The 20620-nt window shown below is 39.2% G+C and overlaps 1 protein-coding gene across 1 annotated transcript in view; it reads right to left on the reverse strand.

The window, feature by feature from the left end:
• Positions 1-6817: 6817 nt before the first annotated feature.
• LOC122576319 (acetylcholinesterase-like) overlaps positions 6818-20620 on the reverse strand; it is a 155697-nt gene continuing 141894 nt past the window's right edge. The window contains exon 6 of the mRNA XM_043746463.1: positions 6818-20183. Coding sequence (XP_043602398.1) covers positions 20059-20183 — 125 coding nt within the window. The 3' untranslated portion in view covers positions 6818-20058. The remainder of the gene's footprint in view (positions 20184-20620) is intronic.

Below are 20620 nucleotides of genomic sequence, written 5' to 3' on the forward strand. Positions count from 1 at the left end.
AAAGCAAACTCAGCATGCTGTTAAGAGAATTAGTCGTCGTCCTGTCTGTGAACAGCAGCCTTCCCTCAACAAATTTCTCGATAGAACGTCAATTGTTCGCTTGATGTTCTTAATGTACTTCGTTAACTTGTTCACATTTTGTTTTTCCTCTCGTTAAACTCAAACGACTATCATATATCGTACATGTATTTCTAGAATAATTTTTCGTGCTGTTCTTCGCATTGGCGTGTAGTTTTACGCATTTACATTTCGATTTTAACATTTCTCGAAAGTGTCTAATCTGGCACTTCTACTGTTTATCGACTCATCGGATCGATTCTGTTCAATCAAACATAGCCTGCTGACAACTATCTTCTCACAGATCTGTATGTAACTTTCTAAATGTCTCATGAATAATAATTTTCTGTATGAAGCTTTAATGGTCGACTTTTGATCAGCTGCTGGAATGCTTAAGTAATTATTCGATAATGTTTGCGATGCTTTTAAGCGTTGATTATTTATCGATGTTCCAGAATGTGTACGCGTGGACCACGGAACGTCTATCTTTTCCCCTTCTCTCTTTCTTTTTTCTTTTAAATGGAATAAAGTTTCGAATAGGTGTATCGACCGGTTCTAGCGATCAACGTTGGAGAGCCAGCAGACTGCCAGGCTCCAGAATCTCGAATGAATTATTCCTCGCGAAGCTGTTTCTCCGAAACGATTAGGTATTCCAGTCATTTGCATGTCCAGACTTTGGTCTCCATTATTTTTTACTTAATTCCGAAACGAATCTACGATTTATAATACTCTGAGACAATTTCTTCCGAAAACCAGTTCACAGCCGTGTCTTCCTTTCTTCCACCAATAAAAAGACACGAGCGAATTTTTTCTCGAAAAATTTCGTATTCCCTGGAAGAGTTTCAGACGTATTTTTCTTCGCTTGAAAAATCTCACTCTGCGTAGAGGCAATGTTAAACGCGAGGAGAGAATTTTGCCGAATCTTTATGGGCAAATCGTTAAGATAAATGGCAGGAAGCTAATGTAGTATCAATCAACGTTCTAAGAGTTTCTACGCATTTCACAAAATCTACGATATCTGCTAAGTATAAATATGGTTCTTGATCGATGAAAGTACGTTGCTCGTTTCAGTTTCGATTCGACGGGACACTCGTAGCCCGAAATGCTGAGAATTAATAGCAGTGAAATAATTTCCTGTCATAATGTTGAAAATAAAATAGAGATATCGATGTTTCGAATGGATTGGATCAGGCGACCAAATACTTATACACGGTTGTATATATTATACGAAACATTTTGAAATCTCGTTAGCACTGTAGCCAGACACGAGTATCGCGATTGTAACAGTAAAGTTTGAAAGCAATTCGAAGATGTGTACGGAATATACAAGACATTTATTTCAAACGTACAATTAGAAATAGAAAAATTAGTAGAAATTACGAAACGTTCAAATTTTGAAGCATGCAATTAGCATGGTCTAAAACGGATGGTCTCACTAAATTATTATTAACAACCGCTTTATTAATATAGCGAATAATTAATCGTTCCAATATTTTTTTTTTTATATTTCCCAACTTCTATGCACGTTTTCAAATTCGTTAAAAATTTGTCCGATATCGGTCATAGTCTTGCCTCGTTACAGTACTAATGAAGTTTCAGAATGCTTTGTACAATATACGCATAAAGAGTTCCTAACGGTGTTCGAATATTTCCCTCAGCCACAGTATATACATTTTTACACAGCTTTCAAATTTTACTACCACAATCACGATAGTCTCTCGTTGCAGCGTCGATGAAGTTTTAAAATGTTTCGTACAATGCACGCTGAACGAGTTCCTGAAAGTGTACGAATACTTTCGCCGGCCACCGTGTATACGTTTTTCGACTGGCTTCATATTTTACTATTATAATCACGATAAGCTTTGATGCCAGTGAAATTTCAAAATGTCTCGTATAGTATACGCGTAAGGAGTTGCCAACAGCGTCGGAATATTTCCGCGAGCCACAGTATACACGTTTCTGGATTCGTTTCAAATTTGATCATTACATAATCAAGATGGTCATCTTCCACGACAGTGGCAAGGAAATTTTAAATGTTTCGTACAACGGACAGAATATGTTCGTAGAAAGATTTCCCTGCCAACTAACTGTGGCAACAGTTTTGCGAGCTATTGCGGATATTTTAAATGTTGAACGTGAGGTAGAGCGAGCGGTTTGTTAAACCGAAAGTTAGCACGAAATGATTTATTTCGCCTCGAACGTGCGAAAAGCGACGCTGCTAGCGAATGCACGGCGCATCAGGCCCGTGCACTTTGGAATGCAAATTCCTCCGCCACTTTGCGCGCCACCGAGAAAATTTTCTCTCGTGGTACGTGCCCTGAGTTTCGCCTTGTCTACTTCGATTTATCTCCCGCGAACGCCTCTATCGCTTCTCGCTACTCTGTCCTCCGGCTTCTCGGAACAGCGAAGAAAAAATATAACAGTGGCGTAGAATTTCATTTCCTTCCAGTTGCATTTTCGAGCGCTGCAACCTTTCTCTCGGGACTCCACGTCAGTTTCATGCGTTGAAATTTTCGGCAGTCGACGAAGAATACCGAAGAATTTAGAAGGAAGAGAGTTCAGACTCATTGGTTACTTACGTCTTAATAATAAATTTCTTAGAGCGATCAGGATAAAATAAATCTCACGGACTGAAGGATTCTGAACGAGTAACTTGGATAACAAGTGTTGTAATATTTTGGAAAAATTAAAAGGTTTGGCTGTGGTATGTTTCGATCTGTTACGGCACTAGGGACAAAATATAAACGGTGAATGTTTGAAGGAAGATTCGAGCATTCAAGGCAGTAGAATTTTGGAACGATGCAAGATTTTGGAATTTTATTCAAGCCCCATTTAAAAATACACCAGTGACCTTAAAATCTAGCGAAATATGAGCCGCAGAAAAATGTCAGGCTTGCCGTCGTATCTGCCCCTCAAAATCAAATAAAGGTTTCTCATATTTGTTCCCATCATCGATAATGCAAAATGTCTCAAGTCGGCTGAGACGTCCTGCATGTAAAATTACAGGGAATCTCTAAACAAAGAAACTTTTATTCGAATGACGAGTTAACAGGTTGAAAGATCAGGTTCTGTCGTTCATGATTCACGAAACTTTATTCGCTAAGTTAATCGCTTTACCACGAGTTTGCGTATGACGCAACTTGGCGGACCTAGCAAAGGCCAATCGGAATTTTTGTGCGATTTCTCGAGCGATCCCAAGTTTCCACTAACTTTTCGACGAAACGAACATGGAAGAGGAAGAATCATCAACTGGTTGGCAGTAACGCAATCGGGTTATCGATCAGGTTCTAAAAATATCCGATAGTTAAATGTGGTTTGCCGTGTTATAACGGGTTTAGCGGACCACTTGTCCTTGTTTCAATCAAGAAGTCGTGTTGCTCGATGGAAACGGTCAAAGAGGAAGCTGATCCAGAGGAATCCTCAACCTTCCTCTCTGACTAAGTGTCAAATTGATTTTTCTTTTTTAATTACAACCTTGCATCCAGCATTTTCTCTTCCATTTTTAAACAGTTTCAGCCAATACTTTAGAATTTGGCCGATATCCGGTTTTGTTCAAACTTCGGTATATATAAAAGGGGATATTTAAAGAGGTAGAATATTATGAGAAAATTGTTGCAAACAATTCTGCAGATTGAGTGGTAGAAAGTAAACAGCAAACGGCTAAAAAATATGTTTAACGTAAGATTTATTAACAATGAAATCGAATAACGAAAAATAATAAATAGAGAATAAGGAAAAGAATGGAACTTACTGGCCATTTGACTCGCTGTCGGATAAAGAGAAAAAACTTGTAGTGTGTTCACGCTCTTTATTCTTTATAAAGATTTATCGCCGCTGCTGATGCTTGCTTCCGTATTGAATAAATTCTCTAATAAAAAACGACAAAATTCAACACGAGTCTTAGGTTAGGTTTAGTTCTAATATAAAGTAAAACATATTTACAACACTTTCTTTAATGATATTCTAAATTGAATTTCTAAATATCGATACAGACACTTGCTGGACCATTAAACGAATTTCCAGATAGAAATGACAAAATATAACACGAGTTTTAGGTTAGGTTTAGGTTTAGGTTCAGTTTCAACGTAAGATTAGAAGCACTCAGAATTGTTTGTAATATCTTCTCCCGTGATATTTTATCTTTTTAAATATCTACACTGCCACTTGCTCACACACTAAATGAATTTTCAAATAAAAATGAAGAAGTTATATAGTTAGTTTTAGGTTAGCTTCGGGTTTAGTTATAATATATGGAATTGAAGGTACGTAAAATTGCGTACGACGATTTTTAAAATGATATTGTACCCTTCAAATAGCCACGTTCGATATACTGTAGTATAAGAAAAAATCGAAATTGTACGGTATTAACCAATTTCAATTAATTTTTCTCGTGCGATTTTAAATTCCAAGCATAAAAATGTATTATTCTCTTTTTCTATCGTTAACGAAGAATGGCATGTCTATCGACTTCATATCGGATATAAAATCGATTTCCAGGGTAGAAGCGAGGATTGGCTGACTCTTTTATCGAAAAATAAAAGTTCTACGACTTGTCATCCAGCGTCTCGAAACGATCTGAATAAAAATCGACGCGTATAGGTTACCAACTTTCCTATCTCTTCTTTTTCTATTTTCCTTCAACCTACAGTGGCGTGCAAAAATTTCCGGATAAATTTTTCGCTTTATATTCGAAGAGCGACATCTAATATAATTTTAAGTAATATTGGGTATAAGAGCATGATAAGTAAAAGAATACATATACTACACATGCACATGCACAATACGCGAACATTATTGTCTAGCTATACAGAGTGGCCCATAAGTCACTTGCTCAGTTTAAAATCTTATAACCTTTTTTTTATCGTATACCTGTAAATTTTTGTTTCAGATTTGTGAAGTCTGTTTCTTTGGAAATTTGTAACAGGAATATTTATAACAAAGCAACGAGTAAAAATAACTGAATTTTCTTTTCGAAATCAATGTTCCATTTTTCTAACGCTGTTCCAACGAAAAATGTCACGCTTTTCCACCTAGATAAATATATTAATGAGGAGGATACCAAGTTTTGGGCCACCGAAAACTCAAAAAATTGTTCAGCAACGAGAACTGTACAATCTGTGAAAATTGCTGTTTGTTATTACGTCGCAGAGAGTAATCGGACCTTATTTTTTTCAGAATTTTCACTCGCTGCTCCATTGTGGATTTTCCCCATTATAAATTTCCAAGAAACCAAACTTTGCAAATCTGGAACAAAAATTTAGAAAGATTTAAAAAGATACCGAAGAAGATTTAAGAAGAAAAATAAAGTTATACAACTTTTAAATGGAAAAATGTCTCATGAGCCTGTATCAGATGTATAATATCCCATAAAATTCTTTATGAAAATTTACCTGGCCGGAAACTTTTTCACGCCACTGTATTTCCAACATTTTACAAATTTTCTATCGTGAATTTAGCGTCGTTTTTGTACGATGTTTTTAATAAACCTTCCTTGTCCTCGCAGGCTCCTTAAATCAGCGTCCTAATTCCAGCTCGTCAGAAGTTCGTTAATTAGGGCCCCCCTTCTTCTAATTGGACAGGCGTTAATCAAGGATTGTTAATTAGCCTCTTAATAATCAGGTCTTCCTTGGCTGGCGTTTAATTAAGGCCTCGTTAATTCGAATTTTCGTTTGCGCCAGGTTAATCGGCATTCATTAATCAGGTTTCTGATAACAATTGAAATTTCAAGTGAAATACGGACGTGATTCCATTCCAACTTCGTCAATTCCGCAATCGATCTCGATCGCAATCTCTCGTATTAAAATGGACATATAAATGAGAAAGTACCAGGTGCTATTAAAAAGAAACCGGACTGGTTTTATAAATACTTATTAACTATTCAACGAATATTTTATAAATATTATCAATGTGCAAATCTAAACTTGGTTACCGTCTCCTTTAAAATAATTCTTTTCTGCGTTGGTATAGCGATCAGATTGACTCTCACGTGCCTCAAATAATTTTCGAGAATCATTTTGCCCATCTACGTTTACAGTCTGTTCTTCAGAGAGGAGCGCTTACCAGACAAATTAAAACGCGGAGCTTAAATTCCGATTTTGGAAATAAGAACAGGTCGTAAGGGGCTAAATCTGTTAAACCTACGAACAATTAGTTTTTAGATTCAGTCAGTCCCTTGTTCCTATTTCTCAAAATGAAATGGAAGCTCAAGGGACGGCGTCCCGACATTTCAAAGGAGATACAAATTGAATCGCAACGGGCGTTCAAATTTAGACTGTTGATAAAGCTTTTATAAACTCAAACCGATTTCTATTAAAATCTTTTATGAGTTGTTCGGAAAGTTCGTTCCGACTTTTAAGGAATTTGGTCGACATAAGGAGGCATATTGGAAAGCTTTTCGGCGGAAAATCTGAGAGGTTCTGGAAGGATGGAACATTCAAGTCGCGTGAAAGATGGAGAAAGGTTGTGGATCAAAATGACACCTATATATATAATTCAATAAATGTATATCGAATCGAAATGTAAATCGGAACGAACTTTCCGAGCGACCAATAGCACCTCGTATATTTGACAAATTTCCAAACTCGATTTTCCCGAAGACGAAGCGTCATATGAAAAGATTTTGTGCTATATTTTCTTCTTATTTCTTCATAAAGAATCACCTAGTATCCGCGTGTTGTCGTTGAAGCCTGTGTAATCATTTGGTTATCCGTTAGGGAGGAAGTGGAGGACCGGAAGTGAAAGGTGGAGGAAGTCGTCGAACTTGTAGTAATCGTCGTATCGTTTATTTCATTGTAACTACATTAATTTCTCTTATACATAGCATCATTTCTCTGCTCTCTTCCTCTTTCATTTTTTTTTCTTTTTTTTTTCTTTTTCTTTTTGGTTTGGTTTCGATTTAATCATTACGTACAACGGTGTGTAACATTTATAATATCTTTATCTTTTATTTATTTTTGTTCTTCGTAACCTAACAACGTTTAACGCGACACACAATTTCACAGAATTTGTTCTCCCTTTCTCTCTCGCATGTTTTATTCTCGTAATACATTCTTTCACGCACGCATACACACGGTTTCATTCTCACCCTTGCTCTTTATATACTCTTCTTCCCTCTTTCGTCTTCCTTTCTTTTTTTTTTTTTTTGCTCCGTTAATATCCCTTCCTCTTCTATACCTTTTCTTTTTTTGGGGGATTTTTTGTCTTTTTTTCTTGCTCCTTAATTTTCTGACTTTCGCTGTTTCAGCCTGTGCTCCCCTTTTTCTTTACCTCGAATTCTCGTCGACGAAAAGCGAAAGCGCGAGCACACCGTGCAAGTGCATTGTTACGTACATACACACACACACATATATATATATATATGTAATATATTTATATTATATATAACATATATCTTTTTATATAATATATATAATATATAAAAATCAGTTATATATATATATATAGAATATGTCTGCATATGGTGTTATATCATTTATATATATTATATACAGACATGCACGATTCTGTCCACTATGATAGTCGTTAATTAGCGTACTAAGACAAAGTGAAGTTTCCTTCCTTTTTCCCTCATCACTCTGGAAAACTATGCTGTTCTCCTCTTTCTATCCTGACACGCGACTAAAGCATATATATGGAGAAGAGAGGTTATCTTCGTTGAGCACATTTTATTTTATTTTATTATTTTATTTTATATTATTTTATTTTATTTTCTCGTTTGCTTACACCTCGAAATGCAGTGGAACATGGGAACCATAGAAGACATTCGAAAACAGGTGAAGGACGATGAAAGAAAATTTTAAGAAAATTTCAAGAACGCTACGAAGATATATCTCAACGAAACATTTGCTTAAATTCTTTGATAAAAATATGATGGTTCTCTGTTTAAAGGGACTATTAAAGGCGTTGGAATTATTAATAAATACACAACGATTGGCATGAAAGTCTCTAAAATGTGTTGGTGCGCTGGTCTTGTCTTCCTTTGATTCAGCGAAGAGATTAACGCTTCTTCCCATCCCTTGCATTATTTCCTTACCATCCCCTGCATTATTCGCATTGCACGTGTCCGAAGCTATCGGATGCAAGAGAATCTAATTTCCTTCAGCATGATCGATAAATGAATCTACGCGAACGACTCACCATGCTGGATACAGTTACGATTAAACTATTATACTGCCGTGTTAATTCAAACAGACGTATCTGGTCAAAGGCTGGTTTCCAGGAAAATCACTTTTACCATTTAACAAGCAATCATCGATTTCACATACGTCCAAAATATAAAACATTGTTACGTGTATCTTCGCTTTCCTTATTTCATATGCATATAAATAAATTATTTCTGTTCTATCTGGCAGCAATAACTTCACCTAAGCGAAAGTCGCAGATACTTCCTTTTCGATTTACACGGCAGTACACGTCAAATCGAGACGCGTATCTCACGCGAGTATCCGGCGCTACACGTGTCGCGTTCTGCACGTTTATTATCGAACAATTTGTCGTATTTTTCATAAGAGTGGCAGGTATTCCATGGAAAATAAAGCGGGGATCGTTGTTTGTTGGATCGGAATCCGGGTGTTGGCCCACTTAGGTCGAGTTTGCCCCGCGGAAACGATCAAAGGGGTGGCTTTGAAGCGTGCTTGGGGGTAAGCCACGTGTGTGCCAGTATGCACTCGTATTCATCTGTTCTTTTCACCGTTTCCATCTTCGCTTCAAAGTATACCGAGCCTCGCGGCTTACTGCGCCTTTCTCCGCGTTTCTTTTTTTCCCTTCTCTCCTTTTTCGCCAAGGTGCGCGCTGACGGGGATGAAAAAAGAAGGGAGCAAAAGAGCGAGAAATTTCCTCTTCTGCGGGCGGAATAATTTAGGCGGCTCTCGACTTGCCACGGACGCGGATACGTCAGCTTCTATTTTTAACTTGCGTCCGCGAAACATTCCGACGAAACACTTCTACCACCTTCAATCACAACTTTTCCTTTCGCTCGCGGTCCAAATTTCTCCTTTATGCGCTCCATCAGTCTCTTTAGCTGCTATCAACTTTCTTCTTCAATCTTATTCACTTTACCTATCGTCAGTAAGAGTGCGGGGATTCTTGGTAATTTTAAACGAACTTTTTGTCAATTTATCAACAATGAAACACTTAACCAATGTTAGAATCCGACGTAATTTGAATTTTCCTGTCGACTCGGAATATTAAATTCTTCTTTTTAATATTGAGATCATCGTCCAATATTTTGTAGCCGACTACTTCAATTTGCTTTAAGCGTCCTGTGACTTACGGACAGGCGTTTCCAACCAACTACGTTGGTGTTTCCAAAGCGCGAATTTTTTAAAATATTGCTAGACTGCGGATTTCTATGAATTCACGAAGAATTGGCAGATGTAAAAATGCATAGAAAATATACGGTGGCCACTGTATGTAAAAAGGTCTCTGTACACCGCTGCATTTACGTACTAGTTAATTATTTTCGATTACAATAAATTCCCCATCATCTAGTATCGTTTAATGATACTTTCGAATCGTCACAAAAACGTAATACTGTAGAAACGAAACGTTACAAGCCAGAAGAAAAGACGTGTCATTGGAAAATAAGAATTAATGAAATAATGTGTTCTTTAAATTATAATAACTTTTATATTATAACGTTAAGTGATTGAACAAATCTCTGCATAAATTCTACTTATTTATACCGAAACGAAGTTATACTCGTAGGAATTTAAACTGTAAAAACATGCGCGGTCTGATCATCGATCTTCGCATAGTTTAACTGACTTTTCGTCTTAACATTCCACGACTGAAAGAGACCCAAGAAACACGAGAAACGCGATCGGAGATGGAAAGGGAAACTTCTGTCCGATCTCCGGAAACGATCAATGGAAATAGACGCAGGTACATCTGGTTCCGTTGCTTTTCCTATTTTCCTGCAATTTTTTCATCTTTTCGTATTCAGTCAGCGTTTTACGCATCCTTCCCTGGCTCTCACCGGTTTTATAGAAAACCTCGTCTCTCTTTCGCTTTTTCCTCCCAGTTTAAGCGGATTCGCCGTGCCGCTACTACTTTCCCAGTGGTACAGCCCTACGCTAGCCTCGGCATCTCTCTCGGTTAAGTACCACTCTCATCTTCCTCGTTTTCGCTTTGTCGTTGTCTTTTTTCATGCGAACGGCTCGTTGCTTTCCCCGTTTTCCTTTTTCTCTTCTTTTTCTCTCGTATTCTGGTAATACAGGCAGGAGAAAAGTACTATGTCGTACGTTTTAGTCGCTCTACAGCTGCACCTTTGGCTCCACCCCCGCATCACCGTCACCACCACCTGTTTCTCTCACATTTTTTTCCTTTTCTTTTCTTCCGTTTCAGAGCACCGCGCCTTTCCTTTGCTTCCCGCTACTTTTCTGATCGATAGCTGTTAAGCGCGAGTTAGATGCAGTCAGATTAAGAGTTGATACAGGAGTTAGGTTAGGTTAAGTTCGACCTAGTCTGCGAATTAAATAATAATTTGCTTCTCGTAAGATGGATCTGCGTTTGAATAATTGATAATTTTGATTCTGCTTCGAATTTCATTTGGACCAGACAGAAAGCTCAGAAAAGATTGTGGCAAAAAGACTCGGGCGAAATGAATTTGAATTTAGAACGAATTAGCATTGATTAGTTAGGTTAGGTTAGGTTTAGTTGGGCGAAGGTTAGACTCTTAATTGGTAGAAAGCTGCGTTCACGTAAATGAAGTGTTTTACGTGATTTATCGTGACTCAAAATTAGTTCTCAAAATTAGATTAAGTTCCAACTTAGATATATTTCATCTCTTTAATTCTGAAATTGTACGAGAAATAGAATCCAAAACCAATGATTTTTATACATTAAGAGGTTAGGACATAAACTTTCAATGCAATCAACTAATCCATTATCGTTAAACTATCACGATACGAATATAGGATATAGAAAATCTTGAAATTTATTTTTACGAAATAGAACAATGTTTTGAAAAAATTGCATGCAACTGAAGTGCCGATCAATTGTCATTTCAACGCCACCAAATATTAGGCCTAGCCGTGCAAATAGTCGTTCTGTATTTTCGCGGTTCTCCCATTCTCCGCTGACAGGCGAATGAAAAATGAAACATCACCGAATATTCCGAATGAAAATTGATAAATTCTTAATTACTCGGTCGAGAGAAAACGCCGAATGAATTCCACGGGATTGGTTTTCACGCGTCCGTCGGCACGATGGTCGCACGTAATATCGATACACACGGTCGAAACGCATCGACGTTGAACGAAACCACCGGCAACCTCCCAGAAATGAAATACAGCGTTCACGTTCACGCACCATCGAGTCATTTAATTAGCGATATAACCGCGTTCGATTCCTTCATTCTTCTACTTTTTCTCGATTCTCGATAATCCATTAAGGGGCAAACATGGTAAATCAACGCAATGTTTCTTTTTTTCTTTTCTTCTCAATCAATTTACCGTAGGTACCCGATTCTGTTTTTTATCATTGCGATTATTCAATATCGAGTTATGTTTCTCGACATCGTAGTTATAAAAGGAGCGTTTCGAAGAATTCGTTTAACAATGTTTCTATCATTAGTTTCTTCTCTGGATATTAATCTGAACAGACGCGAAGAAATCGCACACAGAATTGTGTCTGTTAAATTATTGGAATTTTCTTACGTCCTCGGCTGTGCAGTATGTGTTATTGTAAAATTGTTTTGTACTATCGAAGCTCAGCAATTTTTTTCTGGAAAAAGAAAGTTTCCAAAGGTTTCTTTTACGTCAAAAGGTTCCCCACCAATTAATTTTGATTATTGAAACCTTTCGCAGAACCAGCTCAAATATTCCTATTGCACCCTGTATAAGTTACTTTGAACTATGAATATCATATTTTCCAATAATATCTCGTCTGTGCAATTTTCACATTATTTTACTGCTTGGTCCTCAACTCAGTAGACACGTTCTTCGTTAACTTGTTGGATCTATTTTCTTTAATTGAAAAGAGGAAGAAAAAAGTCCCCTTTTCATTCGCGGTTTGTTGGCGTTCTTTTACTCTTTTTCCTGTCCTCTTCGTGTTCGTTCTTGCGCTTGGTTCTCGTTATTCGACGAACAGTTGGAAATACGAAACACGGAATAGCTCTGTCCAGTCATATACTCGCGTTTCTTCGAAATAATTAGGCCAGATCAGAAGCTTGGTCTCTTCGCGAATCGCTCTGTTACGGAGCTTTGTTTTACACTTTCGCCACTTTCATCCTCTACACATATCTTCCAGCGAAGATAGTAGCAGAATTTGAAAAACATCGAGTTAAAAATATAATATGAAAATTTTTCGTCCGAAGCTTCGTTCTCGAGAAGTAAATTTGGGAAATTCGCTGAATATTTATGCGCTTTACCATATTGGAAAATTTTGTTTTATTTTATCTTTTTACGCCGAGTTGAATACTTTACATTCTAACAGCCTCGAATGGTAACCATTATAAGCAACTGATGCGTCGGTAACAGCGAAAGTGTCAAACATCTCGTCTTCCGTATCGATAAGTAATTTTCACTATAATGATATCACGTTACAACGAAACAGTTGTGAACAAGTTGGAACGCGTGTAAAGTACTACAAGGCTGAAGTGAAAAAAAGAAAAAGAACTGTTTCTCTGAAAGGATATCGGATATTTGATTGGAGAAAGGCTTGTTTCCGTATGCACCGTTCCACGTTAGCAAGGATTCCTGGAACAGCGTGCTTTCAGGGGCATCACCGCGCCCGCCAGTGACATCCTGAACGCATCGATCGCGATCAATTATACACTATGAGCTGCACACGCAGGAACAAACTATCTAAAGACAAATATTGACCCATTTCAGTTCCCAGACTTCCACGCGAACGGCGTTCTACGCTTGATTATCATTTTATCTAACGTTTCCTGCTTCGCTTGATCTCGAAGGTAACATGGACACGCGCGGCTCGAGTTTGCTTCCATTGAACCCTCCAATTGCAAGTTTCGCTCTTCACCGAGAAGAGATCAAGATTGAACTTCTAACTTTCAATTTTTATCGTCGAATTTTTCTCTCGTTATACCAATGAAGAAAGAGACTTTGAGCCTTTTTAGACGAGAAGTTCGAAATTCCTTCGTACGTTCGAAAAATAGCAGCATCGATCCAACACTCAATTTGATTGAAATGTTAATCGTTGATCGTATCGTTAATCGTCTTAATTGGCTAATAGCCGCGAGGACACGTCGATTAGTTAATTTGACGCGAATAATGAGAACGCGAGGTCTCCTCTTGTGGACAGGGTGTGTGAAATGGGTCGAGCGTGTTTTACGTCGAGGCACTAATCCTAACATTAAGTTTTCACGACAAGACGCATGGGTAATCAGCTAATGATATGTGAGGACGTGCTTAGCCGTTAATGAGAGGGGTGCGCATGGACGCCACAGATGCGTATACGGTCCTTCCGCTTACTCGCCTAAATTTCTAACGAAGACACGCCATCGCTGCGAAATATCCGGACGCTCGATTGCCTTCCGCAAATTTTTACTTAATTTCATATATGCACAGTGTTTTGCTGAAAAGAAGACTAGTGACGCGGCGCAAGAGAGGTTAAGGTTAGGGTTAGTGCTAGGATTAAGTTAGGTTAGGGTTAAGTTAGGGTTAGGGTTAGGTTGATCCTTATCTGTTATCGTTACGTGTTGCTGTATTGTTTTGTTTTTATGTGAAATAACAGCTCCTTATCCGCATTTCTTACGTTAGACTTCTTTCCAACAACGCACAGTATCTCTCCAGGGACGAATTTGTCAAATAAAATATGAGAAGATATCTTTTATCATTCCTATGTCACGGCTTGATAAAATTGTCGACCACGTTTAACGTTTGAGTAAGAAAAATGTATTCTTCTCCGATTTCCTAAGAAGAAAATCCCCGTCATCGATCAATGAAAAATCGATCCAACTGTCTGGATACTTGGGAACGATGGTGCGCGTCGAATTGGTGTCACCAAAAAGGCTACGAATCACTCGCGACAAAGAGTTCTTCGAATAAAAGAGCATAGTGGCAGAGGTTAGGTATTCACGGGTCTGGATTAGGTCCCAAACCAGTTAGATCTAAAACAGGCACCAGTTAAAGTTACAAGCTAGAATCGTAGAATTAGGCTTAGGTTAGGTTTCAGCTTAGGCATCGGTTAGATCTAAGTTAGGCGTTCGGTTAAGGTCTCGCGGGAAAAATTGTTTCTTAGGCCTGTTTTAGGCTTGAGCTTTGTTTCGTATAGGTGTACCCTGTTGTCTTTCTGATCCTTTGGTATCGTTTTAACGAACAATCACCCTACCTCGTGTGGATGAGGCTCGGAATTCGTTTACAATATACGATGCTTGTCGCAAGGGTCGAGCGAAGATTTTTATTTCCTCGAAGAAATAAAAATTCGTTAGGCGAAGTTGCAATTTAATCGACGAGTGACACAGTAGCTTTAATAGTGACTGATCGAGGCCCACTATCGAGAAAAGCCTGAGACGATAGTCTAAGAGCCAACAATATCATTTGGTAGAAAATATGGTCGTACTACTTCTTTGTTTCTTTCTCTCTCGTTTTTAATCAAAATACCAGATCCTTTCTCTCCTTCTGTCATTCGTATTTTCATACACACAAACACATACACACACACATACACACACACACACCTTCTCTTCTTCTCTTTGCTCGTGCTTTGTTCTCTGTTTTTTTTTCTTCTTTTGTCTTTTTTTTTAGTGTGTGCACGCGCTGTCACACGGTGATTAAACGCTCGATGCTCTAACTACGAAAAGATCTCTAACGATAGAATCAACTCTCGCTATATATGATATATTTATATAGGTGATATGTACCAAATGGAAGATTCATGTTTCAGCGTGCCGTTTGCCGCGAGACGAGCACGAGTCCTCTAACACTCCAATTGTTAAGCTCGTTCGAGAACCTTTATTCCCTTTTTTTTTTTTTTTTTTTTTTGAGAGGATTTCACGTCGACAGCGGAAGCTTCCAGACCCTGGAGCGTTAAACAGTCATCTTTTAAAACGGGAGTATATTTTCTCGAAGCTTGTTTTATTACCTTTAAAGTTTCACGCTTAGAATTTCCAACTCCAACTCAACAATTTTTGATTCGAAAAATATTTGAACAGTATTTCTAGAAAACACAGCAAGTGAGAGAATTGAAAAATTTGCTTTTTTTTCTTGGAAAATGTTTTATATATTAGTAGAGAATATTTTAGTATAGAATTGAAGTGTAGTTTCCTTTCTAAATAGTAATTAATAATGCTGGAAGATGGTGTTACAATGTCGCCACTATAAAAAAAATTAAGGAATCAATACAAATTAGTCGATCGGATTTTGACTTTTGTCTGTACCATCTATTTAATATAAATGAATGGAATATTGATTTTTCTTTGCAACTAATAGATGGCACATACAGGATTTTCTTTTTCATCAATTTGGTCTACATTGATACATAAGTGTTCTTTTCCTTCTGAAGAACTTGTTTCTTGGTATTTACAGTATTTTCTATAAGCGCTCTTCATTTTATTTCATGGATAGTGCTGTAATGAGTTTCAATCACGACTAGGTTTGCATTTCTCTGTCGATTATGAATCCCCCTCTCTCGTTATTACGATTTATGGTTCGATTACTATTTTATCTCAGGGATTGCGCTACGATGGAATTCAATCATAGAAAAAATATTACCAAGACTCGTCTGGGCTCGTCTCGCGCGAACGATCGCGGCGCGCTCTCGCGGCTGTTGCATTGCGACTCGGAAATTATCGGATGGCCTCTTAAAACGTTGTATATATATGTATATGTATATCTATTTTAATCGATCACTGTGTCTAGAATGTCGCTGTGTGGACACCTACGTCACGGAGCAAAAATTACACGGGTGCCTTAAAATTGCCTTACATCTACTTTGCTCGACGGCACACGTAATTAGATATACAGAGCTTGCATGTATATTTATATGTATATACATATATTGATCCTATACACTCACATATATATGTATAGATCGATATGTATGTATATATACGTTATATGTATATGTATATTTACATTGCTTAATGTATCTCTTAAGTTTCTATCTTGTCTTGTTTAACGTGTGTACGAGATTAATTCACGAGGTGCCATTTTTTTTCTTTTTTAGTTTTTCTGTATACGTGTGTCTTTTCGTGTGTGTCTCTCTTTCTTATCTTTTTGGTTTCGTTTTCTCAGTAATATCTGGCAGCCCTGCGAAGAAGTTGAAAAATCGCTTTCCCCCTTCCCCCTCTCCCCCTCATCGTTTCTGAGTTACTCCTTGTCCTTTCATGCTTCAGGGGTGCACAAGCCCTTTTTGGTTTTTATTTCGGCTTTTTTCTTTCTTTCTTTTGAATTCCAGGAAACCGGACGTGAAAGGTCCGGGCAAACGAAACGAAATTATTTGTCCATGTGCTCGCGTTTCGATTCGAGGGAGCGTTCTTTCTTCGTTGCGTTTCTTCCGGTTGCACGTGGGGAGGATCGATACAAAGTTTGTGTTCGAAGGTAGAGAAAGTGTACGGTAGTTGAGAATTGACTGAAATAAAGAAGCTTCCCGTTATTTTCCCACTTTTTCTAGTTTACTTGTTCTTATTTAAAATTCCTCAAGCTTTTCTTCCCCTCCCCCAGTTTCTTTAATGAATGCTGCCATTTTAGCGGTGCACCCTTGACATTCGTTCCGGCTCTCGAGAGTCGCTCGAGTTTGACCTGGACTACCTCTCTTCCTATGGATTAGAAGATCCTTTTCCGTTTCCTCCCTCTCTACATAGATACGACAGATTATTTCCTCATTGCTAATACTCGTGCATCACTTAGTACTTCCCTCTCTACATATTTTCTTTTTTTTTTTGTTCTTTTGAATATTTTGTAGCAATCTAATTTATCTACGGTTACTTCATCGACTGGTATTGTCATGTTAGCTGTGCCCATCTTGAAAGTCCAGATCAAAGGTGTCTTATGTTTCGTGTTCATTTTTGTTCTTGCCCATGGTCGTTGCTTTCGAAAGTTTTATCCCTTCTATGGATCCTCGGAACCTGTAAAACTGCCAGCATTTTTATGGGAATCCAACGGTATTTCGCAAGATGAAGAATAATTTCGAGAGGGTGTAGGATAGTTCTGAAACTTGAGGCGCCGAGCTTCGAGCAGAGATTTCCAAGGAATTTTGTCTTCTTTTCGAAATGCAGGTACTCTCGCTAAAGATTATCCTTGCTAAAAGACTGAGGTCGCGTTGTCAGACGTCCTCGACGATCTTGGGGTGACAATAATTTCGACATCGCTAGAAAAAGGTGGTGCATAGATCGATGAGAAACGATTGTTCGCATGAAAGATCCTCCCTTAGGCCGTGGAGTTAATCTTCTTTGTTCAGCAAAGATTTATTGTCGATCGAAAGACGCTCGTCGTTGAAATCGTTCACTTTTCTTCTTCCGGGAACGTCCCGGCGACTAGTTTTTCCATTTTACAATCCTTTCACAATTGTGGTCAAAGTGCTGAGGTGGAATCGAGGGAGCTTCCAACAACGCGACATAGATTAGAGCGTGTATAGAGTAGACACGTTACTGTTTAAAGTTTCGAACGACAGATGGCGTTAATGTTTGCTTTTCTCCAAAGAACGAACAATTTAATAACTTCCAACAAATCACATAGACTAATCTCTTTTTTCAACTTGTCCACGATTAATTGTATTCGTTAAAAGCAGACTTCGAGTACATACAGATGGCGTTAATGTTTGCCTTTCTGCAGAGAATCAACGATTCAATAATTTTCTATGAATCACCATCGATTAATTTCCGCCTCCAATTTATCGAAAATCAATTCTACTCGTTAAGAGCAAACAGATTTCGCATAGAATATTCAACCAACGACAGATGGCGTTAACGTTTGCCTCTCTCCGAAGAACCAATAGTTTAATAACTTTCCAGAAACCACATCGATTAATCTCCTTTGATTACTTATCCAAAATCGATTATTTTCGTCAAGAGCAAGCAGGCTCCGAGTGCAATTTTCAAAAATCCCATTTTGCCACACTTCTGGCCAAGATTAGATCGACCAGGTGTCGGAGGTCGAAGAAACGGTGGATCGTTTCGGTCGAGCGGATCACGAGGCATTCGAAGCGATGCGGGTTCGGTGTGAAAGAACGGCGACTTCCGGCGAGCGATGGTACGCGCCGGCGAGACAGGGAATTTATTTATAACGATACCGAGGTTAGAAAGGTTGCCAGAGAGAGGCTGGTTTGTCCAATTTTGCGGAGCGGACAAGCGAAGCGTAAATTCCTCGGGAAACTGACACGATCTTTCCCTCTTCTTCTCCTCTTTCCCTTCCCCTTTTCCTACCCACCACTTGCTTGTCTTTCGTTTCGACGAGCAAATGGCACTCCCCGATTTGAAGGTGTTCTCGAGCCACCACGAGGACATCAGTCTGCACTTAACCCGTTGAATTTTCAAGAACCCTCTTCGCTGAATCCTTAAAGCCGGTTTTCAACGGTCGACCGGTTTCGAGAATCCCGATTTAGAGACCTCCTTACGCTTGATTCATGCTCTGTTTGATCACTCGCTCGGATCGAGTGTCTCATTAAGAATTTCACCTTTCCCCGGATTGGTTTCCATTTACTTTCTCGAGTATCGCGTTGGTATCAGTGGTACATTTTCAAACGGAGCTGTTTCTCGATTCTGCTTTGCCACGGAGAAACTCTTCTCACTGCAGTCGATTGGGGTGGTCTAATTGGTCTAGTTGGAACCGCCGCGGTCACAGATCCACTTCCTCCGCTCTTTTCCATCTTACGAGGACTTGGTCGTTGGTTGATCTGTCTTTGAAGAAATGCCGGAGTGTTCTTAATTTCGGTATTTTGACCAAGGAATTCCCTTCGTTCTCGCAACTTCGCAACCCGTTTGCCGTCTATTCGCAGAAATACTTTAAAGGTCTGAATTCGCCTCGCCTCTCTCGCCGGGCAAACTTTCCGAAGGCAATTTCACTTGAAAACTCCTGGTAAATCGTTCCGCGGCTCTTTCGAACGGTTTAAAAGGCAATAACAATCCAGGACCAAGATGACCGGCCATCCGAGCTTGTGTTCTTCGACGAGCAGAAATTGTCACCAAGATATTGGAGCGGGTCCAAGCGATGCAGGATCCCCGCGCGGCCGTTCTTATGTAAAACCGGAGCACTTGTTGCGTTTTACTAATGAAACTTTTGTGTCACGAGCCATCGATTGCACGAACAGGTGGTTAATAGCGGCTGGTGTTTACGCCAGTCCTGCAACACGTCCTACCCTGTCACGGTATCGATCCGGCCCGCGTTCCGCTATTATTTATGCAAATTCCATGTCCGTGCGAATGGCCCGCCATTTTTATTCAAATCCCCGCGGTCACCAGTATTTTCGGGACGATCGACAGTTAGCCCAATTCTAAACCACTGGTCCATCGAGAGTTTTCACGCCTGCAGCCATCCTTCGGGTCTTTTTGACCCGACCTCCACGGGACTTGCCGCGGTCTTCGCAAGAGGAATCGATAGTTCAACCTTTTCCACATCCAGCCCCAGTCCCCGGTCGGAGACACTCGAGCGACGTAACTCGTTAGGCTGTCCTCGTTTTCTCGGTTCATCAATCTTCCAACCCTGGCCATTAAGTCGCCGCGATTCAGGTTTTTTCCACGAAGCCTTAACGAATCTGCTTCGCGAATAGCCGGATCTTGCTTATGCAAAGTTTAGACAGAAATCCCTGTTCCCTCGAAACTCTGGCAAATCTCTGATTGGAATCTTGTTATCTTCTTCTTCCTCTCTCTTCCTCGATATATATATATTTTCGTGTTTTGTCTATGGGAGGGAGAAAAGTAGTCGTTCGACGGCAATGGGTAAGCCGGGACCCATTGATCCACCCAAACGATTAGCAGGGTGTTAACCACTAACGAGATCCTGGACCGTGAACGAAGCCCTAATACCTGTGCAACTGTTTGAACCCCGGATTGCTGGCTTTCAGAAGGCTGTCGATCGATAAACGGTCCCCCTTGCATTGTCTTTAAATGACTCTCGACAGTACCAGGATCGACGACAGCGCCGTGATCGCCAGGGAGTTGCCTAGATCCTCCGCACCTGCCGACACGCTCGAAGCTATCGCGCTATTACAGGCTTTCGGAGTTACATCTGAAACAGAAAGCGAGAGTATAACGTTGGAGGAATACTCGGCGAGTAACGTGATTTCGAACAGCTCCGCTCTTGATCCTATTCGTTAAAGGAGCCCCGTGTCGAACACGGTCCTCTGTACAAAGGCGATTTACCTGCCTGCTGGGAAATATATATTCCGGCGTTTGGCAGATTGCAACGAACCCCTGACGACTATCATCGATGCTGCGATATTTAGATGTAATACGCGATATAACGAATAATATCATTTATAATACATTTTTAATAAATTATAATTTATTTAAAATAAATAATTCTCGTGGAAATTAAGAATCCGCCATCTACCAATGAGAATCACTCTCTTCTCGAGAGTCGGAGGAAGCTTCTCATATTCTTCCTCCGTAGATAATAAACGATCTATTCGATAAATAACTGCGGTGGTTGCTATGGGGAAAATC

This window comes from Bombus pyrosoma, linkage group LG16 (genome assembly GCF_014825855.1).
Source record: "Bombus pyrosoma isolate SC7728 linkage group LG16, ASM1482585v1, whole genome shotgun sequence".
NCBI classification, from domain to species: domain Eukaryota; kingdom Metazoa; phylum Arthropoda; class Insecta; order Hymenoptera; family Apidae; genus Bombus; species Bombus pyrosoma.